We start from the raw sequence: 27,765 nt of genomic DNA, 5'->3' as shown, positions 1-27,765 counted from the left end.
GTGAATGGAATTCTAAAAATAACAACAAACCGGTTACTCGTGAACAGGTTGAAACCGCGGCGCGCTGCCCGAGCAGATGTCCTTGCCACAGGAACAAAATTGACCGACATTCGACAAAACCCAGGGGCTTTCCTCATCGATACAGTTTCAAAATGACCAACCGACAATTCAGCTTTCTTATTTTTGTCCTGTTCCTTCTCCTAGCGGCGTTAACACTGACTCTCATCGGAGTGTTGACAGATTACTGGTATTATGTTGAGGCCGATTCAAACCTTAACGAGACTATGCAACAACACTGGAATTATAACTACGGACTTTGGAAAAAATGTTACGCTGACATACCACGAGGTAGGTGGAATTTTATAAACGTGTCAACATTAATGGACATTTTATTTTAGAAATATTAATAAATGAGGTCACATGTCGAATCTAGGACAGGTGCTGTTCATGAGCTTACGAGACCGGACCTTCATATTTTCATGTTATTCATGTTTGTGTACCTGCGTAGAATACTTGTCAGCATATGGTGTGTTTATATGACAATGCTAGTATGTGAAAGTTTTAGTTCAGATATAAGACGAGTTATACTACACAAAATACCACGTGTTTTCCGAGTCGCGCATTCTTTCCTTGAAAATTTCGTGGTCGCCATGGCAACCAGGTAGATATCAGAATCATCAACAGGGCGTGTTGACATTGAATATTTGACATTTAAGGTCGAGGGTGTGTTATAGCTACTAAGGTACGAAGTTGATATAGTCTAGGAATGGTGGAGGTGATTGTGCGAGTATATATATATCGATTTGTTTACATGACATGTCTGTCATTCTACACACGTGATCTGAGGCTTGGCTTGGACACGACCATAAAGTATTGAATTTTCTCTTATGGCCTGACACTCTGTGCGTGTGCTATAAGCATGGGATTTTATTCGTGTGGACAGTGTCCCGACCAAATGGATAAATGTAAATACACAAACACACATTAAATTGAGTATTTATCTTGGCATCCGTTTATGACAAAATGGAAGGCTGTTATCCATATTCATCGGTACAATTGATTGAAAAACGAACGGTATGCTGAAGATGTGCTAGGACCTGACAATCAGGCATGGCAATCAGGGTATGGCAATCAGGGTATGGCAATCAGAGCGTGGCAGTCGGGGCGTGAATATATCCTATAAAGCATGGTAATAAAATGCTAATGCATAGTGTGAATGTGGCAAAACATGTCACTGACCTTGTGAAAACATGTCAGTGTGTTAGTCCAGTTGTATCAATGTGGTAGTGAAACATATTAATGTTTCACTTGAAATGTGTCGATGTCTTAGTCATGAATGCATGAGTGAAACGCAACGTTTCAGCCGAACATGTGGTTGTATTAGACAAACATGACCATATATTTCACAAATATTGTCGATATTTTGATGACACATATAAATCGACGTGTAGTCTGTTAGTTAGATGTCGTAATGTTTTAGTGATAGCAAACTAATTTAGTCTTGAAAGGTTCTGATATTACATGCAGAGCATGTAATGATCACATATATCAATGTGTTAGACGAAACATTCCAATGCGTCAGTCAAGCGATAATATACACGTAAATCTATGTACAAGTCAGTATGTTTATTAGACAAAATATATCATGGTATTAAACAATACATCTAAATCTACTGGTCCAAACACAAGCTTAAAAAATAAAGAAAACAGTTCACTACATGTGCAAAACTATGTCTTCTCCGGTTAACTGTTTCACTGGACACACGTTCATGTTGTACACGTAAGTATGAGAAAGAACAACAGCAATTTGTCAAGTATACTGCGAGGACAAGGACCGATAACAATACATGTACACAACTGGCCAACAAGTCAGTTCCTGCATTTATGTCATCGAACATGTCAGTACTTCACTCATGTTTGAGCGTTGTCTCATGTGAATATTTTTTTCCTTAAATACGTCTTTTTCGTAAAATCAAGGTACTTGTCTCAGCTGAAAAATATTTGTTTTATTACGTACTTAATCATGAGAAAAAAATAATCAACGTCAACAGAGAAGATTTTTCGTGCATGAATAATTACCCGTACCAAGTGACTAGTGAAATGAAGCGTACAGTAATTTACCTCTGATACGGCATTGTGACGTTGAACACAGGGTTAAGCACGCGTTTCGTTTTGTTCCACAGCAGACATGCACCACATGCCAGACACGTGCCTCACGCTCTTAAGAAATTTCCTGTTCAAACCGAAATTGACACAAAGCGTAATCCTATCTGTCTGGTTTCTATACCTATATAGGATCGGCCAAGCGTTTTATTCGCGTATGACATATGCAGACCGATATCACAATGAATGCCACGCACCTGTTAAATACAAGAAGCAGGTATGGCGTTTAGCTTCTGGCGGGGATACTGAAGGAAACTAAAAGCCACCCAGCGCTCACCGCAAAGGCGGGTAAACTAATTCATTTACACTCTCGTCGCCCCCTTATGTTGTGTAAGTTGCTTGTCGATTTCATAATAATAGCTACCCGGATGTATGTGTTGACACTGTATGTGATTCAGTAAATCCGGATGGTTTATTATGCCCAGGGGCTAGCTTAAGGACTTTATTGCAGTCTTGTTAAGACGTTATTCTGAGCGTGAAATTATACTTCGGGTTGAGTATCGAGAGGGACGTGTACTAAAACCCACCTCAAAATGATCACCATTGGCACGGAAAAAATAGAACCCAAAACAATTTGGTGAACACTTTGACAAAAGTTGTCAATTTTCCATTTTCATTATGGTTTCGGCAATTTTGATATTTGGTGCAGCCGTTTTAGATTTTGGTGTTTGTGGCCCTTAGGACGTGTGGCACTGTTGATTTGTTTCCCTTTTATGTGAGTTTGAGGCTAACACGACTCTTCATTGTAACCGTTTTGAGTGTTTAAAGTGGGCATTTTGCACTTGGTTTGTCAGTTTTGACCAGTGTGTCTCCGTCCAATGTGGTCGGGTAACTATGATGAGTAGCAAAATAGGATGTGTGGCAAAATTGACCTTTTCATGTGGCCGTCTTGGCTAAATAGAATCTTTGTGTCCCTTTTGACCTATTTCCGTAGAAACGATTGTTTACGTATTTGGTATTGGAAGTTTGGGCTCCATACCTCGCATATTATCATAGACAATTTCTTCTTTAAAAAAATGAAGTGTGACTCATTTGTACTTATGAATGGAACGTGTTTTACGCATAATTTTCTGAATTCCTCATAAATGTAGGTCGCGTGTGAAATCAACAACCCAAGGAAGACATTCCAGTTCGCCATGTCAATTTCAGCCAGCATCGCATAGACTTCCCTTTGTTCGTTTCAGTGTGATGTGAACTGGTCCGAGCATCAGTCGTATTCAACAGAGATAATGCGAACGCTAATCACGTGTCTCCATTTATGGGGGTTGCCTGTACAAGATGAACTGCTCTCTCCATGTTATTAGTTGAACTTCCTTTGTCGTGAGAAAATCTGAGAATAATGAGCAGGCATTATATGTAAGTGATATTGAGGCGAATAAAGCGTTCACGGCGAGACATGCGCGAGACCTTTGATTGACCGGTGACAGATTTGGCTTTGCATCAGCGGACATAACACAACGAATCGGTTCGACGTCACAAATAACCGTCTTCCATTGTCATATTTGTACTGATAAACACGTTCGTATGTTAAAAGGTTTGTTTTTTTTCCATTTAGTAGTCTCAGATTTTTATGTAGTCCACAGATAGCAGATCATGAAAGCTTTGGAATGGCTGTGAGTGTTCACCTTATAATAATATGATGCCACATGCTGTTGGATTATCCAGAATAAATATCACCATCTCTGGTGTCTAGGGCCTCCTTTCACGAACCACTAAGGGGATAGTAAATCACTAAGGTAACCTTAGTGCATTATGTTAAAGAATGGGAATTAAGGTTAACCTAAGTGAAGGTTACTTCATGAAAGAAGTCCTAGGGTCAGTCATAGACATCAAAAGAAAACCTTAGCGTCCTTAATCAGTTAGAATCCTTAATCGGTGACTATCTTCACCGACTGCTGTCCGTGAGGTTATTTCAGATGATAGACGCACTCAAACGCACGTTCTTACGTGCATGGAGGTGCATGGTTCCAATGTTTCTAGAAGTCTCTGGTATTGTTTTGACTTCTTGTACAGCACCTAGCACTGCCCTGTTCTGAGTGTTAACAGAAACTTTATAGTAAGGTTACTTCACTGATTTACCAGTTTGTAGCCTAGTGGTTAAAGTGTTCGCTCGTCACGCCGAAGATCCGGGTTCGATTGCCCATATGGGTACATTATGTGAAACCCATTTCTGATGTTTTCCGTCGTGATGTTGCAGGAATATTGCTAAAAGCGGCGTAAAGACATACTCGCCTTATAAATCACTGTTTTACCATGAATTACTCTGCCTCACAGCATCCCGAGGGAACAACGTTCTTGCATGAATAGCACTATGACAGGAAACAAGTAACAGAGGGTACTATTACTGGCTCTTTGGGGAGTCTCCAGGTGTCAGGTCACACGCACAAGGTACATTTCAGACTATCACCCCAGAAATTGGGTTGCTTTATTTGAAAAAATGTATTAAAGTAGAACCTGGAACTTCAGACAAGAGATGCAGAAATCGAGACTTGGCAGACAAGTGGGATTCATTAATTAATTCTTTTTCTTGAACTTGATACAGTCTAGGTGTTCTCAGTAGCCCATGGTTGTCATAGGAACCGAATAGGGTGATCGGGTGGTACGTGATATGACTAGTTGTCAGTCATCGTTACAGATGACGTGGATGAAGGAAATATATGCTCTCCAGTGAGGAAAAGACATGATGTGCGAATAGTCATACGTATGTGCTGTTTGTCAGCGGTATAACATCTGTCTCATGGCCGAAAGAAAATTTGGTGTTTACAAATCAGTGGTCGATAGCTCGAGCATCTTCAGTAACAAGTCCTTAGTTTGACCTTGAGGAAACTCGGGTCACGTTTCTGCGAAGAAAACAATACGCTTATGTTATCAACATAAACTGTCTTTTTCAGAATTCATTTTTTTCTACACCAGCATAAACTCTGCATGTATTTTAAGCAAGCAAACACCCTCTGTTACACAGGTGAATCTTCAACCCGTTTAAACGTCAGACAGAAGAAGTTTATGTCGTCACTGCATAATCAGTGAAAGCAATAATGCCGCTGGTGATACAATGATCTAAATTGTCTCCATATAATGATTGATGACAATGATATAATGATTAGACATGCTATTGCTGTTGACAGTGAGCCGTCGGACTTTGTTACCGTACACATGTAAATACGAACGATTACACTAGATTCGCGAGTTGAAAAGGGTTAACAGGGTATCTTTCCTGAAACAACATCTTGTTTGTCAGCGTCTGGACGGACTCGAGGTTCACCCGTTATCACGGACGGGACAGCGAACATGGTGATTTATGATACAAGAAACATACATGGTAATTGACACGTACAGCTGTATAGTTTCTCACATATGTTGACAGACACTAGAAACGCCTCCAGCAGTTAGGAAAGTAGCTCTTTGCCATGTTATTTATGGTATCACGTTAATGCAATTTTATTTAATCTAAGTTATACTCAGCAAAATAAAAAATGAATAAATAAATGAAGAAAGAAACGCGGTAGTGTTTTTCAGATGATGTATATATTATATATTATGTATTATATAATATATATTATATACTATAATATTTATTATATATTATATATTATATAAACAATCAACATGTCACATTTGATTGACGTTCATCATGGTACACAGATGACGATTGCTACTCATCCGGAGAAAATGCCAGGCAATAGGGGAAAATAAGATATGGACCTTGGGCTTGACTTGCGGAATGCTCATCCACTAGTCGACCGTTGGTGTTGTTGCGTTGAACGTCTGTCAGTCACAGCATGTTTTCAGTATTTTTCCTGCTGTACAAGTGAATACCCATATGAATACCCATAGTTTTCGTAGCACACCGATATCATGTTGCACATTCATTTCATGTCTGTGTGTGTGGCTGCCACGCTATTACGTGATTACGGTTCCCCAACGCTTTTTCGGAAATACTTTGCCGTACTCTATTCTACCCCAAATCACTCGTATGCATACAGAAAAGGTAAATTCATATTTATTGTTCGTTTTAAATTAATTTCAGGACACGTCTGTCAAATATTTCTAATTGGTTTTCTTTTTGCGCTTCTTTTCATTGCAGAGAATACATATGTTTGCATAGGAATAGCTGTTCAGCTAATTCTACTCATACTTCTTGTTATCAACGGTGACTATTCAGATCGGATGGTGAGGCTCACATATTTGGTTCATACATGCCATAGTGTCCCAAATGCGCAGATCTAACCATAGGAGGTTAATCTCGGAGTTGCCTGTCAGGATGGCACATGGAATATATATTGACATTTGCATTGCACACATTAAGAAACTGCAACTTGTTTCATTAACTTATTACGTCATCGTTAGTTTAGTTTAAACATATTTTATTCACAATGTGAAAAGGATCGGGGACAACTTCTTTCAACTTATAAAACCCCTCTCCAAGGATATTTACAATCACTTATTACATCACAAGAAATTACTAGAAACAGAGAAATGTTATAATACAAAAGGTGTATAGTGAGAGGACTACTGGAATCGTTTAGATTTGCATATGTATTGATGTACTTTTTTAAAAATATAATTTCATTTTTATAGTTTGTTACATCATCGTTCTTTTGAAAGACATTGCGATAGACAAACTCTTGTAATTCTTGAAAGCACTCTATCCCGAACGTTATTCGATTACACGTATGTCCTTACGTAGTCACTGCAAGCATAGTCTGAGCAATTTCCTTTGCATTTTTTTCGTAATACTGAACGAATCTTCAGCCTGTTTCTGTGTATTTATGTACACGAGCTGTGTCAGTTGGACTTCAATATGCTAAATTGATCACACAATTTACTTCAATATTTATCCTGCTATTATAGCAAACATAGTATCATTTATACACTGAATATTGATCGTAACATAGAGGACCGTGTACATTTGATAGTTTTTTAGTCATTGAGGGAAACTAAGCACTTCCTAGTGTCTGAAGGAGGTTGTATTTGTCCCCACATGAGTCATAGCCGTGGCTCAAAAAGTCTATGGATATTGCCGTAGAGGCTCGTGTCAAATCCGCTCACGGAGCGGTTGTCAAATTGTACTTTTCAATGGGGCATTTGTCAGTACCTGTTTTGGAGCCGGGGGAGGGGTGGGGATGGGGGCGTTAGATTTAGTCCCCAGCTCCCTATTGGTGACCACGAGGTGGGTTTATTTGACCGGGTTCGAATTGGTCCCAAGCAAACAACGCATTATGGTAATTGGCGCGTGAATAAAATCCGGTCACGTGGACATAGTGGAGCGTTGAAAATATCAGTCATGAGGTTGTTTGGACCTGAGCCGATTTGATAATGTCGGAAGACGGGCAAAGGACCATGGTGACAACGTCCGCTCGTCACACAGAAGACCTGGGTTCGATTCCCCACATGGGTACAATAGTGTCGCCCATCTCTGGTATCCCCGGCCGTGATATTGCTGAAATATTGCTAACGCTGCATACTCACTCGCTACTGCTGAAGTGCGCCTCTTGGTTTTATGATTATAAATTTTAATTATTACATTAAAAGCATTTAAGGCATATATAAAGATGTAACTGAAGATGAAGCTGCAGCTAATTTCCTCAACAAGACATGGATTTTGAATATGACAACGGGGTTGGTCTTATGTTTTGAGCAACGAACAAAGACTTGAACAGCATCTTGGCAACTGTCCAAAGCACATTTACTTCCGCATTCCAAAGGGACATAATTGTCCATACTGTAGCAACTAGTACATCAGCTGTTGCGGGTATTGCTGTGCAAGGGTCTCCAGACAAGCTTCTGTATTTATGTCAGTTTCAACATTCGACATTCAGAGCGCATTTATGTTCTAATTGAAATAAACACCCTTATAGATTCCCGAGGAAGGAGCGTGTTTGATATGAGATATGCTGGCGTGAACTGCCGTTCGTTTGAGTGAAATTGACATGTAAAGCTGGGGAGTAAGTTTGAAGGCTTGTAATCTTCATAAAAAAAGGCGAAGATCGATTGTCTTTACATTTGTCTCATAGTCAAGGCTCGGTGTATTTATTTTAAATCTGACAGATGAGAGTCGCGGAGCCTACTAAAGTCAAAGATTTGCCGCTAATCGATATATATTTGGTCGTCGCTCCCGACAGTGTGAGGGTATGCTCTGTGCATGTGTGTAAGAAAGGGTATGAAAATAAACGGTTCATATAGGAAAGAATCCTGCCAGCGTGAATGTGACACATGCGTGTGTATGCATTTATCGCCGTGTTTGATAGTTGATAGTCAAATTGAGATTGATCGATTTGTTTTTGTTTGATACGTCAGTGAGGTGTTTGATGCAGCTGTTTGACTGCGCACTGAGCCATTGGATCTTGGGGTCAGTTGCCATGGTAGGAGATTCGTAGCTTCAATGGGGTTAGTGCCCAGCTTTCAAGGGTTACACCCGGATTTGAAGGACAGTATCATAGACACACAAGAGGGTCACATTTGTTTTTCATAATGGTATAGGGTGTGAAGCTCTGGTATTTCTACCTAAACACTGCTGGAACACTGCGGCGTAAAACCATACTCTTTCCTTCTGGCAGCGCCATCATACAAACATTTCATTCTGAGTGATTGGGAAATCACATGCTGAAGACTTTTGTCTTATGTTCCGAAGGTTGGAGAATGAACGATTCCGTCTGACGCCCATATGTCATATGGAGGATTGTCATCGTACTCCGAAAACACTGGCTAGGATTGAAGAAAAAGTGTCACAGTTTATTTACCAGCTGACATCACCCTGAAATATTGCATCGGGTTGAATAATGTCTTGGTGTTTCAGAGACCGTAAGACTGAAGGTCGGGTTGAATAATCGGGTTGAATAATCCTGGTCCTCCGACACTGGACAGATACATACACGTAATTCAACCAGTGTTGAACAGTATCTTAAAACTGAAATATTTTGAGAACCTCATGATTTACCTGAAAAAATACCATACCAGTCATCTTGTCACTGAAATCGGAAAGACTTCAGAACATTTTTTCAGTTTCAATTCTGGTTACGAAAGCGTGTCGTTGATGGCTTTATACTCTACCATAACTCTTGATTCTATTTTGTCTCTATAATAACACATTACTCATGTTACGATGTACGTGTCGAGTTTTATTTGCCTTGGATTGAAATAACTACCACCCTAGTTATGTAAAATGCGCAAATTATTTGAAAGGTATCCTAACGTCATTAACGGTCGATTCATCATATTTTTATAAAATTATGTAAAATTTCACATTCTAAATCATATTTCCCCTAACCAAAATCAATACCAAATCTCAATTCGTCTTTTTTGCGTACTTTATCTAAAAATCTGCAATTTAGAAATAAGCTGAGCATATTCTTCCAACATAATAGCCTCGTTTTCGGCCAAATCTCGTCCATGTGACAAGTCACGGGAGATTTCACTGCTAACTTCAATTTACTCGCAGAGTAACTGGTCAAATTTATTTTGGCGTCGACCTCCTCCGTTACATCCCAAGAGAACATTGATGATCGATTTTACACGAAAAATGATGTATTCTGAAATGTAATTTCAGCACAGTGGGATCGGGCTGTCTCCATTGGGGTTTGCGTCTCATCTCGTGGACGGTCTTAAAGTGGGACCGACCTCGCACAGACTCCTTCGTATCACATATAGTTCCGAGAATTCCTTGTCTGGCGGTCTTGGAATGGCGCAGTATTCTACACTGTAACGGGACACGTGGTGCCGTGACGGGTGGGCTATACTTGTCAACTCCTCCATTTCCGTCGTGGGTCGTTCAGGTTGAACCTGAAAGTTGTCTCCCTTTGATGATAAAACCTTTCAACTGATGCTATGGGGTGTTATTTTCTTCCCGATTTGGCTCATGATAATAACTTCTAATGTATCTTTATTGTCTTAGATCAACGTATATCGTGGGTTGTCTGAGGTTTGAGACAACCGCATAATGATAAAAGAAAGAACACACGAGGATCACACTGTCACTTCGACGTAATGGTAAGTTCAGCTTATCGGAGATTGGCACTTTTAAATCGCGACACCCATCGTATGATCGTTATAACGTGGCGCGTGAGCCGGTGATAGTAAAAGACGTTAAACCATGGTACATATTGTTTTCTTGCCTTGTGCTCGGTATTCAGGTCATACATATGAAAGAGTAGTCGGGTATTTCATATCGATCGTATCCATGTGAAACTGGCGCATGGTATTTCAGTAGGCTAGCACTATACAACATAACTAAGATTAGAAAGCAGTTACTCGTATACATGCCATACTCTTAAAATTTCTATATTTCGCAACGTCGTTTGTTACATCAGGCTTTCCTCATCACAAACAGCGTCCAGCATACACATTTCAATCAAAATAAGTTTCTCCTGAAATTATATGTACATTTTGTTCCCTTGGTTAAGTAGGTCGCCAAATCTGATATCTTGTAATACAATGGAACAGCTTATCTTGTCAACACTCCAGTACGCCAGAAAGTAATTGTAACCGGAATCATATAACTGCAGGTATATTCTTGGTTTACACAACTTGTAAGACAGAACTGTTTTCCAGAGTCGTGCACGCTTTTTTCAAACTTCCGATTCTGTAAAAGATTCATAATTCAAAAACATATCTTAATGGCATCAGATCGTAAAAGTATCTTCTCAGCACTAAAACATCATACATACACCTCACAAATTCATGAAAGGTTACAAGTTTCTATCTGCGGAACATTTTACTATAAGTATCGAGTTGGTTTAATTGCGGTTGGTTTTGTGGAAACATTGACCCAAATATGGCATTACAAACAAAAATCAGCATCATTATTCGAAACACACTTTATTAAAACTTGATCACATATTTTATATAAACTACAAATTTTACACATTGTTCATAACGTTAGTTACACTATAGCTTCTACAATGAGAGACGTTAGATTAGCTTAGTGATGTAGGTGTTCACTGACCGTGCAGAAAATCTAGGTTCAAATCCCCATGTAAACATAGTGTTTGGAAATAATTCTGGTTCTACAGTCACCATTTGTATCTGTGCTGAAATATTGCAAATAGCTGCACAAAACCATTGTCACTCGCCTCTGAAATCAGAAACTCCGGAACAAAAAACGACTCTCTTGGAAATTCTTTCGCTGACCTGGCCAAATTCGGTTAATGTGAAATCCCAGGTGATTACGGTGCATCACTACAATGTGCTTCCACGCATGCCCGATCTTATTGATATCGTTTCTAATCTTATTACAGCCGAAATGAATTATGCAAATGGTTTTGCTACGCTTCTGAGAATTAATGAAACGTTCTTGAAGGAAATTATGAGTTGAAGTTGCGTCCGTCACCTGTCAGGCTAAGACTGTTGTCGTTCAAACACAAATCGTGTCCCAGGTTCCTGCCTTTATTGAATCAGATGACAAGCAGACAGAGGGATGTAACACATTTAATACAATGGGTTCCTATTTTCATATCAAAAGAGCATTATCAAACACGAGGCAATCATGCGTCAACTGATTTAATTCGAATTTGCCATCAAGTGAAACTGATTAAAAAAACTATGTCAATTTCTACACAAAAACTGTCGATTTCAGATATTTGTACATTCGCCAACACACGTGATTACTAGGTCGCCCATTTTCGGAAGATAAACGTTGAAAGATTGAAAGAACAATCGTACCCGTGTTTTGCCACTTACGGACTAATGTCAAAACGTGGTTCGTCTAGGATTACTACGAAGCTTGAACAACCTGTCAGCATGTGATGTGAAATTGGTTTGCAATTGACACGAGACGTCTGTCATCTCTGAGTCATCGGCAATGAATAGAATGAAATTGACGATAGAGTGAGCACTCTGTGTTCAGGAAACAACACCGTTGTCACCGACCCATTTTCTCGGCCATCAAACACATAACCAATGTTTATTAGTGGGTGCTTTTATCTCCAAGAGCAAATATTCAATTCTCTTGCCTGACCAGACAGCGAGAAATCCGGGCTAACAGACTTTATGATGCAACTGATAATACTAAAATTATTCAGACAGGTGCTTGTCTTATAATGAGGTAGAAAAACGAGTCCGGTTGTGTATTGATCGTTATAATGGGATATCGACGCTCGATGTGTATGTAAACATGCGCGTCCCTTTAAACCTAAACATTGAGTATTTATATTGAGAAACATTAATATTTAACCCAACTGTAATGAAGAAACCACAATAACTGTTTATTAGATTTGTGGAAACCCGCTGTGATTCGCACTCACCGTTGAAGTGGAACATATTCGTGTCAATTTTCGATCGACCTCCTTCTCTGTTGTGATGTGAATCAACCATCCGAAATAATCATCGTTTTACATGTAGTGGTACACACCCTGCTCTAGCAATGACGCTGCCTGTAACCTGCAACAGTGACGTTACCCGTAACCTTTGATATCACCAACACCAACTATGACGTTATCGGAATCCTCCGATAGCCCCAACAATGACGTTATCACCCCCACCTCTCAATAATAACGTTATCATCCCACCTCCCAACGATGACGTTATCACCCCATCCCCCAACAATGACGATATCACCCCACCTCCCACCAATGACGTTATCACCCCACCTCCCAACAATGACGTTACCCGTAACCTTTGATATCACCACCTTTGATGACACTATCAGTAACCTGTGATATCCCCGAACAATGACAGTACGCAAAACCTTGGTTATCATCCCAACCTCAAACAGTAACGTAATCTGTGATATCCCTCAGCAGTGACGTTATCTGTAATCAGTGATATCCCGCAACAGTGACGTTACCAGTTACCTTTGTTATCACCCTGTGATATCCACCACCTCCACCCTCAAACAATGACGTTACCATAAACTGTGATTTTCGCCAAAAATTACCTGTTATCCTTGATATACCCTCACCTGTGAGATCCCCAACAATGGTTTGTGGAAATGCTCAACCCGCTTAGTACATTCGCACGTTTGCGTCGTAACAGTGTCCGTTCACCATCGATGGAATCACCATTGATACAAGAAACGAACTTAGGTTTGGCTAGTCCTGTGGCTAAATGAGTTTCATGTCAAGGTGAGGTGAAGTGAGTTTAGTTTTACGCCGCACTCAATATTCCATCTTTATGGCGGCAGTCTGTAAATAATCGAGTCTGGACCAGACAATCCAGTGATCAACAGCATGAGCATCGATCTGCGCAATTGGGAACCGATGACATGTGTCAACCAAGCCAGCGAGCCTGACCACCCGATCCCGTTAGTCGCCTCTTACGACAAGCTGAGTCTCCTTTTGGGTTGCTGAAGGCCTATTCTGCCCCGGTCCTTCACGGGCCTTCCTTTAAGGCGAATATCTGAGACATATGGCAGGTGGCACTTTGCCAAAACACATTCACTCACCCAGGACATTGTAAATAATCCGTGTATCCCCCACTGGATTCAGATTAAGATCGGTGGAGTAGTGTCGAGTTCATCGTTTGTGTCCCAGGAAGCTTTTATCGAAGCGTTCATTCGAACTCCGAAACTACGCATGGCTTGAATCCAAACTTTACGCCGATGTATATTGTTTGATTCTTTCTTTGTACCTATCATTCATTAAATTTGACAATATTTTGGGGGTTACCTCCAACGGATACCTTATATGCGTTAGATATCGCTTTTCGTGAAAAGAAGGCTGAATTGTTTCTGTTTTATGAAAGAATTCACGCCTCGAATTGTTGCCGAACTGGTGCAGTAGTAGTGTCAAAGTGTTTCCGGTGCACCGGAACCTGTCGTCGACATTGCACGTGAGCACGTGTGTGTGAAATGGGTGTCCTTTAGTGACGCTGAAATGAGTATGTATGTACCCAAGAACCCAACAAAACCCGGCAAATCATCTCACATTTTGCTGTCAGTGACAGAAATTCGGAAATCATGCATGAAATCTATTTGCTTTTCACGTCGCACCTCAGCTTTATTCCACCCGGGACCTGAAATGAACAAGACCATGTTGCATGCACATAGTTGTTGATTGCAATCAGTTGACCGCACTGCCACGTCAGCTCGTGACTCACGCACGGCTGTCTCGTGTTTTTTAGGCCAGTGACAACAACAACTATTCCACATGGGTTGAGCCACTCATGTGCTTTCGACTTGAAAGCCTTCGCGGAAAGTTCACATGAAGATTTGGCTGTATGTAAATCAATAATTGGGCTGACTTTACTTCCCGACACTCGGCAGAGTTCTAGGGCATGTAGACTGTATGACATGCTTTTTGACCCAGTTGCTTTGAAGAATGATCTCATTACATCCCGCTGGTATGGAAACATGCATTGAACCTTCAATACTAGACGGGCATGTTACCACGGTAATTATTTGCAAGGGACATATTTTGGAATTGTGGAATTACAGAGGATCTTTGCTGATCACATAAAGTCCGTTTTACAAATCTTATCTTCATGGGTGTATCATACAGTTACGGCACCCTGCCTTAGTCCAATAAAATAATAATAAAAATACATCGGCAGTTTCGTATTTCTTGCCACAACATCATTCTTAGCCATGAGTCCAGAAATACTTTTATTGTCTTCACGGAGACCGATGCCACGGGGCATTAAGCAAAACTATAATCGCACCTTTTCACTGTCTCTTTTAAAGACAGACGCATTTCACTAATTTGTCATTTGAACAGTTTTCAGACTTATACACACCTAGAAAGAAGCAACTGTATCTAAATGCACCATTTCACATCACACCTCTAAAAATAAATGCATTTCTCTCAATAACACTACCTCTCAGTCCTCAGGAAAGCTGCCATAAAATGTATATTTAATTAGAAAGTTGGAGTAATGTAATGCAACATTGCATTAAATCGACTATCACACTTAATCTTTGAAATATTATTTTACGCGAACCCCATAGAGTTATGTCCCTTGGAGCGCTCTTTACGAATATCCTTCATACGAGTTCTGCAAACACTGACAGCACCGCGTGCGACAGTTGGTAAATGTTTTCAGTTTGGAAGCTGTTCGCCTCGAAGTTTAAATTATTGATTCCAGACAAGTCGTAAGAGATAATAAGTCTTTTATTGCATCAATAGGAAGCTATAGTGAGTGCATATGGCCCATTATCAATTTAGTGTATAATATTGGTTGAAATGTCGAAAACTGTATGATATTGTGTCTTAAGTTCAGAAATTCTGCGATGTCCTGTTCTGCAGCTTCGCAGATTTTGAAATTGCCGTCAGTTTGTTAGTCTTTCGCACTTTCGGTACAATGATGTGGATATTTACCAAGATAGTGGAAAGAACCTAAGGGAACAATTATTGGGGTAATCCAATCACCTCTGGCATTGAGTACTTTCCAAATATGTCATTTCGAAATCGATTTCTGTTTCCGTATTAGACACGATTATAATTTCGGCAGTAAGTACATACACGATACCGTTATCAGTATTGGTCATTTTGTCTTGAAATGTACAATATTGCACGTTACTATGCATAATCAGTAAGAAGTGCGTAATTATATTTCGTATGTATGTTGAAATGTGGCTCTGACGTCACTTTAAGTTATCAATTCGTCATCACGGGAGTATAATCAGTTTTACTTCACACCTCACCATTTGTACTGCAAACTTGTCAGATTTTACCTTCCATATATGGGTGTGTGCAAGAGGACCCACCAAGTTACCAAACTGATATGTTTGAAATACGCAAACGAGATTCATGATCACACCCCAACACTTTTAACCTTGGCTGAAGGCAAAGACATGAAATGTTTCCTTGAAAATGGTATCCAGTTCAAAGACCACGAAATTGTTTGCAGTCCTTTTAAAAACAATATTCCCATTGGCATATACATTTTCTTAAACAAAAGGCTTTTCAGCTTTTTCAACTTGGGCTTCGAATCATGGCGATTTTGTAACTGCCCCGTCCATGTGAAAGTTTAATACTCACAAGTTCGGTGCTAACAGTGAGTACATGATTACATGAAAAGCTTAATTCTCTAAAGGTTTTGCCTTCTATAGGTTAACGACCGTTGTTTATTACCTCTGTCTGTAACTTTCGTCAGATTCCTATTCAGTAACGTGACCGCGCGTGACCGAGATATCGCGAGATCTTGCGTCCATTTTGCCCGTGGACCCCTGGGTAATGGATCGGTTAGGATCAAAGCAAGAAATTGAAAGATGAGTATGAAAGAATGAGGTGTAATGGCATTCGACACGTGAGATCGGCATAGTAGCGTCGAGTTCACCGTTTGTATCCCCGGGAGCTTTTATCTTTAAATAAAATCACTCGAACTTAACCATTAACAATGACATCGCTGAGCTAGTTATGGGATCTGCGGTACACTGATACACTACTTCCGTGTAATGTACAGCGAAAATAGCCACCCAGTTTAATCATCTGCAAATCAACCCGTGAATCATGGAAGCATGTTCCACAGACTTTGATGATGAGCGATACGAAAGTTTTGGGTCGAAATGGGGTGGACAGTCGCATAGAACGTGATGTAGAGTCCGCATGCTCGTGTTTATCTATCCTTTGTTTATACTTTGTATACTCTGTCGTTTCGAACCCGCACCAGTCATGAACAGAGATGCAACTGGGAGTTCACTGTGTTGGGTGACATGGTTTGGTGGTGGTGGCCGATATAAGGTTGTTTTTTTATGTGGTGTGGTGTGGTATGGTGTGGTGTGAAGTGGCGTGGGGCGTGGTGTTGTGGTGGATGATATGGTGTAGTCTTGGGGTGACAGGGTGTGGTGTTATGGATGATGTGGTGTGGTAGAAGATGTGATGTGGTGTGGTGTGGTACATGGTGGATAATGTGGTGTAGTCTGGGTTGACGTGATGCGGTGGTGGAAGATGTGATGTGGTGCATGGTGGATGATATGGAGTAGTCTAGGGGCTCACGTGGTGTGGTATGGTATGGTGTGGTGTGAAGTGGCGTGGTGTTGTGGCGGATGATATGGTGTAGTCTTGCGGTGACAGGGTGTGGTGTCATGGATGATGTGGTGTGGTGGAAGATGTGATGTGGTGTGGTACATGGTGGATAATGTGGTGTAGTCTGGGTTGACGTGGTGCGGTGGTGGAAGATATGATGTGGTGCATGGTGGATGATATGGAGTAGTCTAGGGGCTCACGTGGTGTGTTGTGGTATGGTGGATAATGGTATATGGGGAAGATGTGATGTAATGTTGTGTGAGACACGGTGCAGTGGTGGTTGATGTAGAGTAGTTTGGTGGGGTGATGTGGTGTGGTGCGGTGAATGATGTGATGTGATGTGGTGCGGTGGATGATTTGGTGTGGTGTGATGTGGTGTGCGATAGATGACCCGGTTTAGTCTTGGGGTGACGTGATGTGGTGGTGGTGTAGTGCGGTGGATGATGTGGTGTGATATGTTGTGGTGCGGTGGATGATGTGATGTGTGATGTGGTGTGGCGGAAGATGTGATGTGGTGTAAGGCATGGTGTAGTGGTAGATGATGTGGTTTATTCTGGGGGTGACGTGATGTGGTGGTGGTGTGGTGCGGTGGATAATGCGATGTGGTGGATGATGCGGTGTGGTGCATGATGCGGTGTGGTGGATGATGCGATGTGGTGCGTGATTTGGTTTGGTGGATGATGTGATGTGGATCTTGATGTGTGGTGGATGATGTTGATGATGTGGTGTGATGTGGTGTGGTGTGGTGGATGATGTGGTGTGGTGTGGTAGATGACGTGATGGTATAGTGGATAATGGGAGAGGGATGGTGTAGTGTGATGATCTAAATGAGCTACTGTATTATATTTGATTAAGTGTTTATCAAACAACCCAATACCTCTCCACAACACAAAATCGGCGTATTATAAGTCAGGTTGCAATTGAATGTTAATGTCTGTGATTGAAATCGCTTTTCGCCTCAAGACGGCTTTTTCTGCCTCCCAGACATGCGCAGTGCAATAACTCATAGCTGTCTCCCGTCGACCAAAATTTGGAATATTGCCCCCAACAAAAAATAATTCGTTTCTGCGGGGAAAACAGCAACCTCTGTTCTGATAATCCAGCGTCATGTCTTCCCAACGATCTTAGATCAATTTATCAACGTTTCGCCGCTAGTTATTAGAAAGATACTGCCTTCCTTTGGAAAGATTGTCTCATAATTTAGCGATTTCAAAGTGGGCAGAAATGCCCTTCCGTTTCGTCTCACTCCGCGCCGTCTATGTAACCAACATCTTCGACTGCCTCCATGGATCATTTCGTCATTCGTTTGTCCTTGTCAAAAACCGTTGCTATGGTAGCGACCGATTTTACGTAACGTTTCTGCGGGCTGATTTATGGGGCGTTAAGTTGGGTGTTTTATCGCCCCCGCGAAAGAATCCTTACCGACAATTTGAAGAGAAATAACTGGGAGTAACATGATTCTGTACTTTGACCTCTTCCCCATCGTTAGATTAACTTGGTAATTCGGAGACAAATCTTGATATTGCATTGCATGAAATTGCTCAGTCAACCGTAATGAACGCAAAGCATTGTGCATAGTGCTGGCTCTACGCGCCGTACACAAACCTGTCCTGTGAAGGCGGAACACGAGCGGGATTGTACAATCGGAATAAATCGTCAATTTCGTGGACGTTTCTTGGCATGTTTTTGCTGCCGCGCCCCATCAAACTCGCTTTTATTATATCCAATTTTTGCCCCGGGATCTAGTTAATCTTGTCAGTCCAGATTCTGACAATTATCCACATAAAGTATTCCTGGTATATTAAATCACAGCGGTAAAGTGACGATGTATGGGCTTTACGTATAGGGTCATGGCGTGTAGTGTTTTAGACCAGATATTCATGTGATAAATAAACGGAAAACAGATGGTTAGTCACCATTGCGTGTGTTGTGCACCTATCCTGATTTTTCTTATGTGGGGAAATATTAACTTAAGAAGTTGTTTGGAAGTTGATTGAGTGACGTGTGAATCGATCAGACTTTAGTGCATCTTTACAAAATCAGATAGATTCACTTCTGTAGCTTTAGGAGATCTTTGGAGTGGGTGGGTGGGTGGGTGGGTGGGTGAGTGAGTGAGTGAGTGAGTGAGTGAGTGAGTGAGTGAGTGACTTCAGTTTTACTCTCAGCAATATTCCAGTTGTTTGGCGGTAGTCTGTAAATAATGGACCCAGGACCAGACAATCCAATGATAAAGAGCATGGGAACTGAATGGAAGCGGATGCCATGTGTCAACCAAGTCAGCGAGCCTGACAACGTTTAGTCGTCTCTTACGACAAGCATGGGTTCCTGAAAATCAATTGTAATCCATAACTTTAGGGGTAGGTCTCTACCGTCCGGACTAACGAAATTAGATATCATGTCTGATGTTACATTCTTCAATCCATTTGGGGCTGCCATATGGTACCATCAGGTGTTTTATCGTAGAGGTACGATAACAATGTCAAAGGTTCATGTAAACTTTAATGGAGGGATCACGTGACCATAACAAGTCGGGAGAATTTTAATTAAAGCCAATCACAATGACGTGACAAGTCCACAAGCGAGACGGGGGTCAAACGACAATGTCACAAGCTCAATAACGGGTATGTCCACCATCAACATTGAGAACAGCAGTGCATAAACGTTGCATAGAGCCCATCAAACATACAAGGAACGTTTTTGAGATGTCACGCCAGTTTCTCTAACGTTGCACGGTCCAGGACTTTGTCTGGGGGATGAGAAAGACGGCGTAGACGTCGATCCACCTCGTCCCAAACATACTCTATCGGGGAGAGATCCGGTGAATTTGCAGGCCAAGGCAATAAGTCAACGTTGTGCTGTTGTAATAAATCCATAGCAACGCATGCCGTGTGAGGGCGTTGTCCTTTCGGAATGTTAACTCAGGGTCATGACGTTGCAGAATAGGAATTGCCACACCAGTTACGTTGCCCTGAACAATCACCAAAGGATTTCTGTTATCCCACCCCAAATCATCACCTGTGCATAACGTTCTCCCACACGTCAGTGACACCCATCACTATGGGAAATGTTAAACCTGGACTCATCTCCACCAAAACAAGGGACATGATTTTGGCTTGTCGATGACTTTGTGTCAGGATAGGTCGTATGGTGAGACGTCGTTGTCGTGAACGTGATGACGGAAACGTTGTCGAACCGTGTTGGGGTGAAAACGGCGAAGTCCTGGGATGGTCCGGGCATTCATTCCTGCAGTCTGAAACCTGATGCGGAGATGGGACACCATTATCCATCTGTCCTGTCTTGACGTTGTTACACGTGGACGTCCATAACGTGGGCGATCGATGACGTCGTTTGTGTTCTGGTAGCGTCTCACCAGTGCAGAAATGGGGTAAGAGTAGCAGTGGAAATTTGCAGCCATTTGTCGTTCAGATATTCCCCCACGAACCATCCCAATGACCTCATGACGTTGTGCAGACGTTAGACTTGGCAATGTTATGCGTTCCAATAGCCGTTTAACGATCGCAAGGGCAGGGGTTGAGCTTTCCAAAGTGACAGTATTGCATAGCATTCATTTGTTGGTTTCTCTTTCCCGGAATGCACGTGCAACAACGGTTTGCACGTCTCAAGGAACGGAACGTGACACGTGCATGCATGTTGGATACATGTAACGAATGTCTGAATTTAAATCGTTATGTGTCTACGTACGTTTGATACAGTTAGATTTTACATTGTTGTATGCACAGTTTCTTTATGTGCCTAGTATATATTGTTGTGAGTCGATCTCGGATCTTGGCGTTATAGGCGAACACTTTGATCACTCGGCTGCCCAATCGCCCCTGAAGACAGTCGGAAAGTGAACATATATAGAAACACAATACGTAGGCGAATGGTAACGAAGTACAAGGGCACATAAATTTCAATTTATTTTTGAAATGATGACATCTTTATGTCCCGAATGTTCCGACTGGTTGCTTCCCCTGAACGTATGGCTTGTTATACGAAAGCCAAAAACATACCGGAAACCGGCGTCTTGATCTAATAAGTGTGTGGCACGCAACAAGTACATTTGAAGGCTGTGATCGATGTGAAATGTGCAAGCTGAAATACTGAATTTGGGATGTTTGACAACGGAGGAATGGATTCAGATAGCCACAAGAACCATGTGTCTGTTTCTGTGAGTGTATGTTTGTATAGGTGATTATATGTATAGGTGTATAGTTTATTTAACCTAATGACATGCCAACAGGGAAAGACTATATGGAGGTTGGTGAAATGGGTAAATATAACCTTTAAGCTGCTTCCCTAAAGAAAGCTGTTGTTTACATCTGTGTATTATCCGAATATGAAATTTTCAATAAAAGCGATAAAACCATTTTCGCAACCACAAGAACGAACAGAGTCGATGGTACGATTTCGAAAAGATCATAAACATGTATATAAGGATTACTATTAAACTACGACGATACCGCGTGGTGTCGAAAGGTGTTTACAAAATGGACTTCGACAGTATTCATATTTACATTAGGGGCGTGATTCCAGTTGGCACCATGGTGTTCACCATATTTCTGCGGACGACAGTTATTGTCTACAATTTTTAAATTTTGGTTCATTGTTGACTATTTCTTTGATCAAGCATTTTAAACGTTTTCTGAATATGACAATGTCTAGAACAGCTATGTGATTATAACGAAAAAGTCAGTCAGTCTCGACTAGGAAATGGTCCTGGGATGCAATGCCAAAATTGCTCTTCAAGATAGTCCCTAATTACTGTTCACCTAGTAGTGAACCATATTGGTTATCGAACTCTCTATCTCGTATCAATTACACGATTGTACTGTGTATATTAATCAGATGTTTTGTAATCAGTTTGTAAGTCTTTTTCTTTCGTGAATTTTTCAGATGTCGTGAAGAACAAAATTGGAAGCTGTGTCACCATCTACCAGGACCTCATCAAAAGGGATGAGGGCAGCTTGGACAGAGATGACCAGATCTACATGCGTGCGTGTTTCAGCAGATTATGTGGTTATCGATGAATAAATTAGCCCTTCAGCGTGATCAGGATCGTTGGTCGTGCAAGACATAGTTCCCAAAGACACACAACCCATAAGCAATAGTATTGGGTGGCCACGATCAGTGACCTGGGTAAAATCGTGCCTCAGCGGTATTGATGCTCATGCTATCAGCCCCTGCTTTGTCTGATCCATACAAGATAAAAGACAACTATCTTATAGCTGGGATAATTTGGAGCATTATTTCACTGAGGTTGATATAGGTTCTCGCTGCTAATGTCGAGGAAACGTGGTGCCAGAACTTATACAATCCCAAAATACATTGGCTTGTCCTGAAATTTACAGGCGCCCGTGCCATCTTATTGAATTATAACATAGGTAAATTAAAGTGAATATTTTGTGAATCTTATTTAAATATGTGGGATATTTTAAGATACTTCATTTGTTTGGTTTTGTTTTAGTTTGGGTATGTTTTAGTTCTGTTACGTGAACTCATTCTTACTCTGATCTCAAGCATTCGAGTGCCATGTTGTGTAGCCCAATTTTTCACACTGACATGTGATGAATGGTACTGTTCGCTAGATCTGTCCCGATCTGTCGTGGGATTCGCCATCGCTATGGGTGCAGTCCAAATAGCCGCCGTCTTCACACTCATCTGTGGCAACTGGCCGGGCAACTGTAAGACAATTCGGAAGGGCAAACTGTACCTCAGTGCCTCCCTTATCCTGCTGTTTGCAAGTAAGTACGCCTTCGGCGTCATGCTATTCACCGGTGTGTACAACACAGGTGTGTCACATTCTTTGACGGTAATTACAACATATGTGTGTCAGGTTCTTGTGTGTCACTGTTTCCCATTAAATACAACGTGTGTCACTGTTCCCAGTAAGTACAACATGTGTGTCACTATTTCCCATTTAGTACAACGTGTGTCACTGTTTCCTAGTAAATACAACACATGGGTGTCACTCTGTTCCCAGTAAGTACAGCATGTGTGTCACTGTGTCCCATTAAGTACAACGTGTGTCACGCTTTCCCATTACTTACAACATGTGTGTGTCACTGTTTCCCAGTAAATACAACATATGGGTGTCACTCTGTTCTCAGTAAGTACAGCATGTGTGTCACGGTTTCCCATTACGTACAACATGTGTGTGTCACTGTTTCCCATTAAGTGCAGCATGTGTGTGTCACTGTTTCCCGGTAAATACAACATATGTCTGTCACACACTTTCCCAGTAATACATGTATGTGTTACTGTTTCTCATTAAGTGCAGCATATGTGTGTCACACTGTTTCCCAGTACGTACAACATATGTGCGTCACTGCTTCCCATTGCGTACGTGTGTCACTGTTTCCCAGTACGTACAACGCGTGTGTCACTCTGTTTCCCAGTACGCACAACATATGTAGTTTGCCGGGTAGTACAGCTTCAGTGTATCACGCTAGTAAGTTCAACATAAGCTTAAGGAAACGGCTAAGAGTGGCATGCGTTGGAACCCTCTTTGAACAACAACGAAAGGTTAATGTTGCATGTGTTATCTTTCCAGGAACAGAGTTCTTGGCCATTGAGTTCTTGATTATTGCATCTGTTTCATCAATCAGGTGCTGTGAACACCACATACTCTTCATAAATCTATTTTAAATCAAAACATCTAGTCTAAATATATACATAAAAGACAACATATGCAAGAAAATATTATTTAGTCAGACAATTTCACTTTGTCAATACTCTAAAGCTTTATTCATTTCTTCAATCGTTTTCCGGGACAATGTATTTTTTCGAACAACAATTTAGCATTTTCTCTCACGTGAACGTAACCTCATTTCAAAGAAGCAGTGAACGTGATTCACTCACTGATGCATTGTAAAACTTGTCGCTAGTCACGCGAAAGACATGGGCCCGACAGCCCACATGGACACATTGTGTGAAGCCAGTTACGGGTCTTTCCTGTCAAGATACCACGAAACGTGGCGAAAACCCATACTTACTCATTCGAAATGATTGTGTTCTCAGTTGTCCCGTAAACGTGTATTTTATCCTTGTGTGTCCTGTCACTTTGTATTAAGCATTTTAATTCATCAACCCGTTTGGAATGGTTCCATTCCAATGTACCCCTACAAAATCAATCGTTATTCAATTAAACGAAAATCCATCTTTTTAAATGACACATTGCTTTCATCCCGAACAGCGGCACATCACGTTGTAAAGTGCGCCATTAGCGCGTGAGCAAGGGGCACAACCTCGGATAAGTGCGATAAATGGAGTTACTTTTTTGGCTTATAGATATTCATCTATGTCAAGACATCATGTGAAGTGTGGCCACTGTCCTTTTGCATTTGCTCAAACCAAATGTACTTTAGAATCCTAACCTTAAGAGGTTATAGCTAGATGGCAATATGTGCCTGAGTCTGAACAACAAGCGGTGCTGTTATGGAAACAATTTATGAAATGGCGAATGATGCTTAGCGACTCGAGGATATTTGTTATCAGTTTAAAGGAACGGCACAAAGCATTCCCATGTTAATGTGGACATTTTTATTGATTCTCGGATTGATATTCTTACGCAAGTAGTCTTAATTTTTATTGTAAATTAATGAAGTTTCTAAAGTCTTTAGTAATATGACCGGTTGTCATTTAACGGATATTCTCAGAAAGCTGTAAAATTAAGCACGGAGATAGTCATTTCATATTCGACGTGTTATTACTTTTCTTGCAACTTAATTACACTTCTGAATCGACTTTACCTTTTGAATAAATTGTTTTGCTTATGATATTTTCATACCTTAATTAATTATTATGTAATAGTCGGTAGATTAGTCCACAGGTTGAAGCGTTCGCTGTCAAAAGGTACCTTGACCGGATTGGACTGCCTCCCTTAGATTCCTTTGTCAGACTCACTGATTTGGTTGACACGTGAATCGATAAAATGATCTATTCAGATTTTAACCAATTCAAACCTTTTTTCAGCCATGTGTGGCATCGTGAGCGGTATCAGTTTTATCGCCCTTCGCGACCTTGACCGGAAAGATCGTGGAATCTACCCGGATGGCGTTTCCTCGCAATATGGTTGGTCATTCATGGTCACATGGATATCTGCCGGCCTGAATCTCGTCGACAGCTTCATCCTTCTGTGTTTGTTACGGACAGCGTATGACGACGTGAACGAAGTAAACAAATACTACTACTATAACATGGGAAACTAGTTTCAGGCCAGAATGTTCTTTCCATGTGTATATCTATACGTATATGAGGTCCATTAATAAGGAATATATACTCTGTTTGATGGTCGCGTCTATGTTTGATTGTATGCTGTCGTTGACAAAATAACGATGAGCTGTCTCGTTATATACCAGCCACAGAGCCACGAATGGGATATTTGTGCTTGTACAAATTAGCGTAATTTATTATGCAAGGACGATAACAGCGTTTGTAAGTTCAATAACTGTCTTGTGAAGACGGTGACAATGTCCACTAGGCTGTTTAAACGTTACAACCTCTGCGTTTTTGTTCGTGTTTCGACTTGACAAACGGAAACACTCTTCTTTTGGATTGAAGAGATAAAGGAATGTATGTTTCTTTTATTTTGGCGGCCGTTACCTATGTGTGAGTGTACATTAATTATCTATATGTCCATCAGTCCAATGGGTTCACCTAAACTGGCATTCTCCAACAATGTATTTTCTTTTATCTTCTTGTATGGGTGTTATAAGGAGTTATATGGTAGCGCTTTCACCAGCAAAGTGAAATACATTACACCGTAAATTCTCCATTTGGTGCATTCCACTATGATAGGCGACGTTTTCTTCATGGCATAAGAAGACCTAATTGCCTACTCTATACGACATCTATATCAAGTCATGTTACTGTACATTACAGAAACTCCCACACTCACTGTTATCTATAAGAACGTCAATTGCCTTTCGGGCACTGGTAATATATGTTATCACTTTCATATTAGTAAAATGCATCGTGAAAGTAATTCATGTATCTATTTAATACCTATCTGTTACAAATTATGAATTTTATCATGAAAATCAGTTTATTGTTTTTAAAAATACATGTATTTTAAGTATTATGTTTTAAGCATGCGTGATAGCAACGCAATATCATATAAAGGTTAAATTCAGAACATCGACCTAGTTTCATTGCCTTTGTCTGTCGGCAACCCCTGGGGATGGAACACGGGCGTAAATTCATTACACAGATACAAGCATAATATTGAGGTCACAGTGAAAAAATGGAAAATGTTTGTGGTCATGTGGCGAACTGTCTAGACGCATGCATGTTTCGATGGAAAATGTCACATTGAAGGACAAACTCAATATCGATATGTACATAGAAATCAGATATTCTTAGTTCACATTTCGTGTCGATGGATTTGTGTTCTGTGTGTCGATAGATAGCGAATCAAATTGTATCCACGTAAAATCGAAAACGATGTTGTACGCAACATTTTATTGTGACAGATCAGTGTTTTAGAAGCCTTTCGTCGAGTCAATATTGTTTCCAGATACCGAGATGGGATTGAGAATCCACCATGACTGTTTCGATGCAGGTTGAATGAAACTTTGTAAATAGACGTATTCCTCTGTTACTTCTCAATATCAGCACGCTATATATCCGGGTTTTATAGACAGGCGAGTTGTTGGCACATGGCTTGTATTGATCGAATATGCACATGTTCAATAAGACGTCCCATTGAATGAGACCTGTATGTGTCGGGATGTCTTATGTTCATATTTGGTGTTGATGTACTTGTCGTTTAGCTGTACTAATGTCAAGCGTGTTATGAGACAACCCCATACGTTTGAATAGACATACCCTGAATACGTGACGTTTGTGACTGTAGTGCGACATCATGTCATTGCCGTCATTCTCGGTGTGATGTCATTGCCATGATGTCATTGCCATTGTCACAGTCGTTGCTCTCGGTGTAATGCCAGTGTCGGTACACCCGGTGGGATGTCATTGTCGTTACTCTCAGTGTAATGTCACTGTCGTTACACTCAGTGTAATATCATTACCGATTCAAGCGTTGCAGTGCTGTTAAGAGTCGTTGCCATGTACAATATAACGTCATTACAATGACGTTATTGCCGTTAGATACCTTGTAATAGCATTGTTGTTACACGCATTGTCTTGTCAGGATGTCATTTGTTCATCTTAGATCTCAGTCGTCTCAGTGTCACTAATTAATGTTGACAGTTCTACTTTACAAACAGATATACCCGGTCTGGGTTATCGTCATAGATTAGGATATCACAGACGTAACATTAGGACAGATCATCGCAACAGTAGAACAGTCTCCCCTGACTTCCTGGAAAAGATATTAGATAACAGAGACATTGTTTTGAGATGCAGCAAAGTTTGTAAATTACTAGAAATAATAATCACTTGTCGGGTTTAAGAAACACACTAATGGTAATGGTAATTTTAATGTACTCTATTGTGATATATGTACAAAGGTGTTTTTATATGAAGTCAAGTTTGATCCTCCGCATTAATCATGTGTTGCCATTCATTGCCATTTTGACAGTCACATTTTTTAATGTTTATATATGATATATTTGTTACCACGAGTGCATAATAATACCTGTCATTTGCAATACATTGTATAGTCAATAAAGGCCTTATTGGTTTCGTGTTTGTCTGTAGTATTGGTAAATATTTACAACTGAAAGGACGCTGGGATTACACC

At 40.7% G+C, this 27,765-nt stretch overlaps 1 protein-coding gene across 1 annotated transcript; it reads left to right on the top strand.

Moving 5' to 3' along the window:
- LOC137283490 (transmembrane protein 178B-like) lies at positions 1-27,714 on the top strand. Its single transcript, XM_067815015.1, has 4 exons — positions 1-348; positions 21,957-22,055; positions 22,649-22,804; positions 25,035-27,714. The coding sequence occupies exons 1-4, from the start codon at positions 153-155 to the stop codon at positions 25,268-25,270; spliced, it is 687 nt and encodes a 228-aa protein (XP_067671116.1). The 5' UTR covers positions 1-152; the 3' UTR covers positions 25,271-27,714.
- Positions 27,715-27,765: the final 51 nt, after the last annotated feature.

The sequence above is a fragment of the Haliotis asinina genome, chromosome 5 (genome assembly GCF_037392515.1).
Source record: "Haliotis asinina isolate JCU_RB_2024 chromosome 5, JCU_Hal_asi_v2, whole genome shotgun sequence".
Classification (NCBI taxonomy): Eukaryota; Metazoa; Mollusca; class Gastropoda; order Lepetellida; family Haliotidae; genus Haliotis; species Haliotis asinina.
The sequence above is the reverse complement of the archived record's forward strand: the minus strand, read 5'-3'. Positions and strand labels throughout refer to the sequence as shown.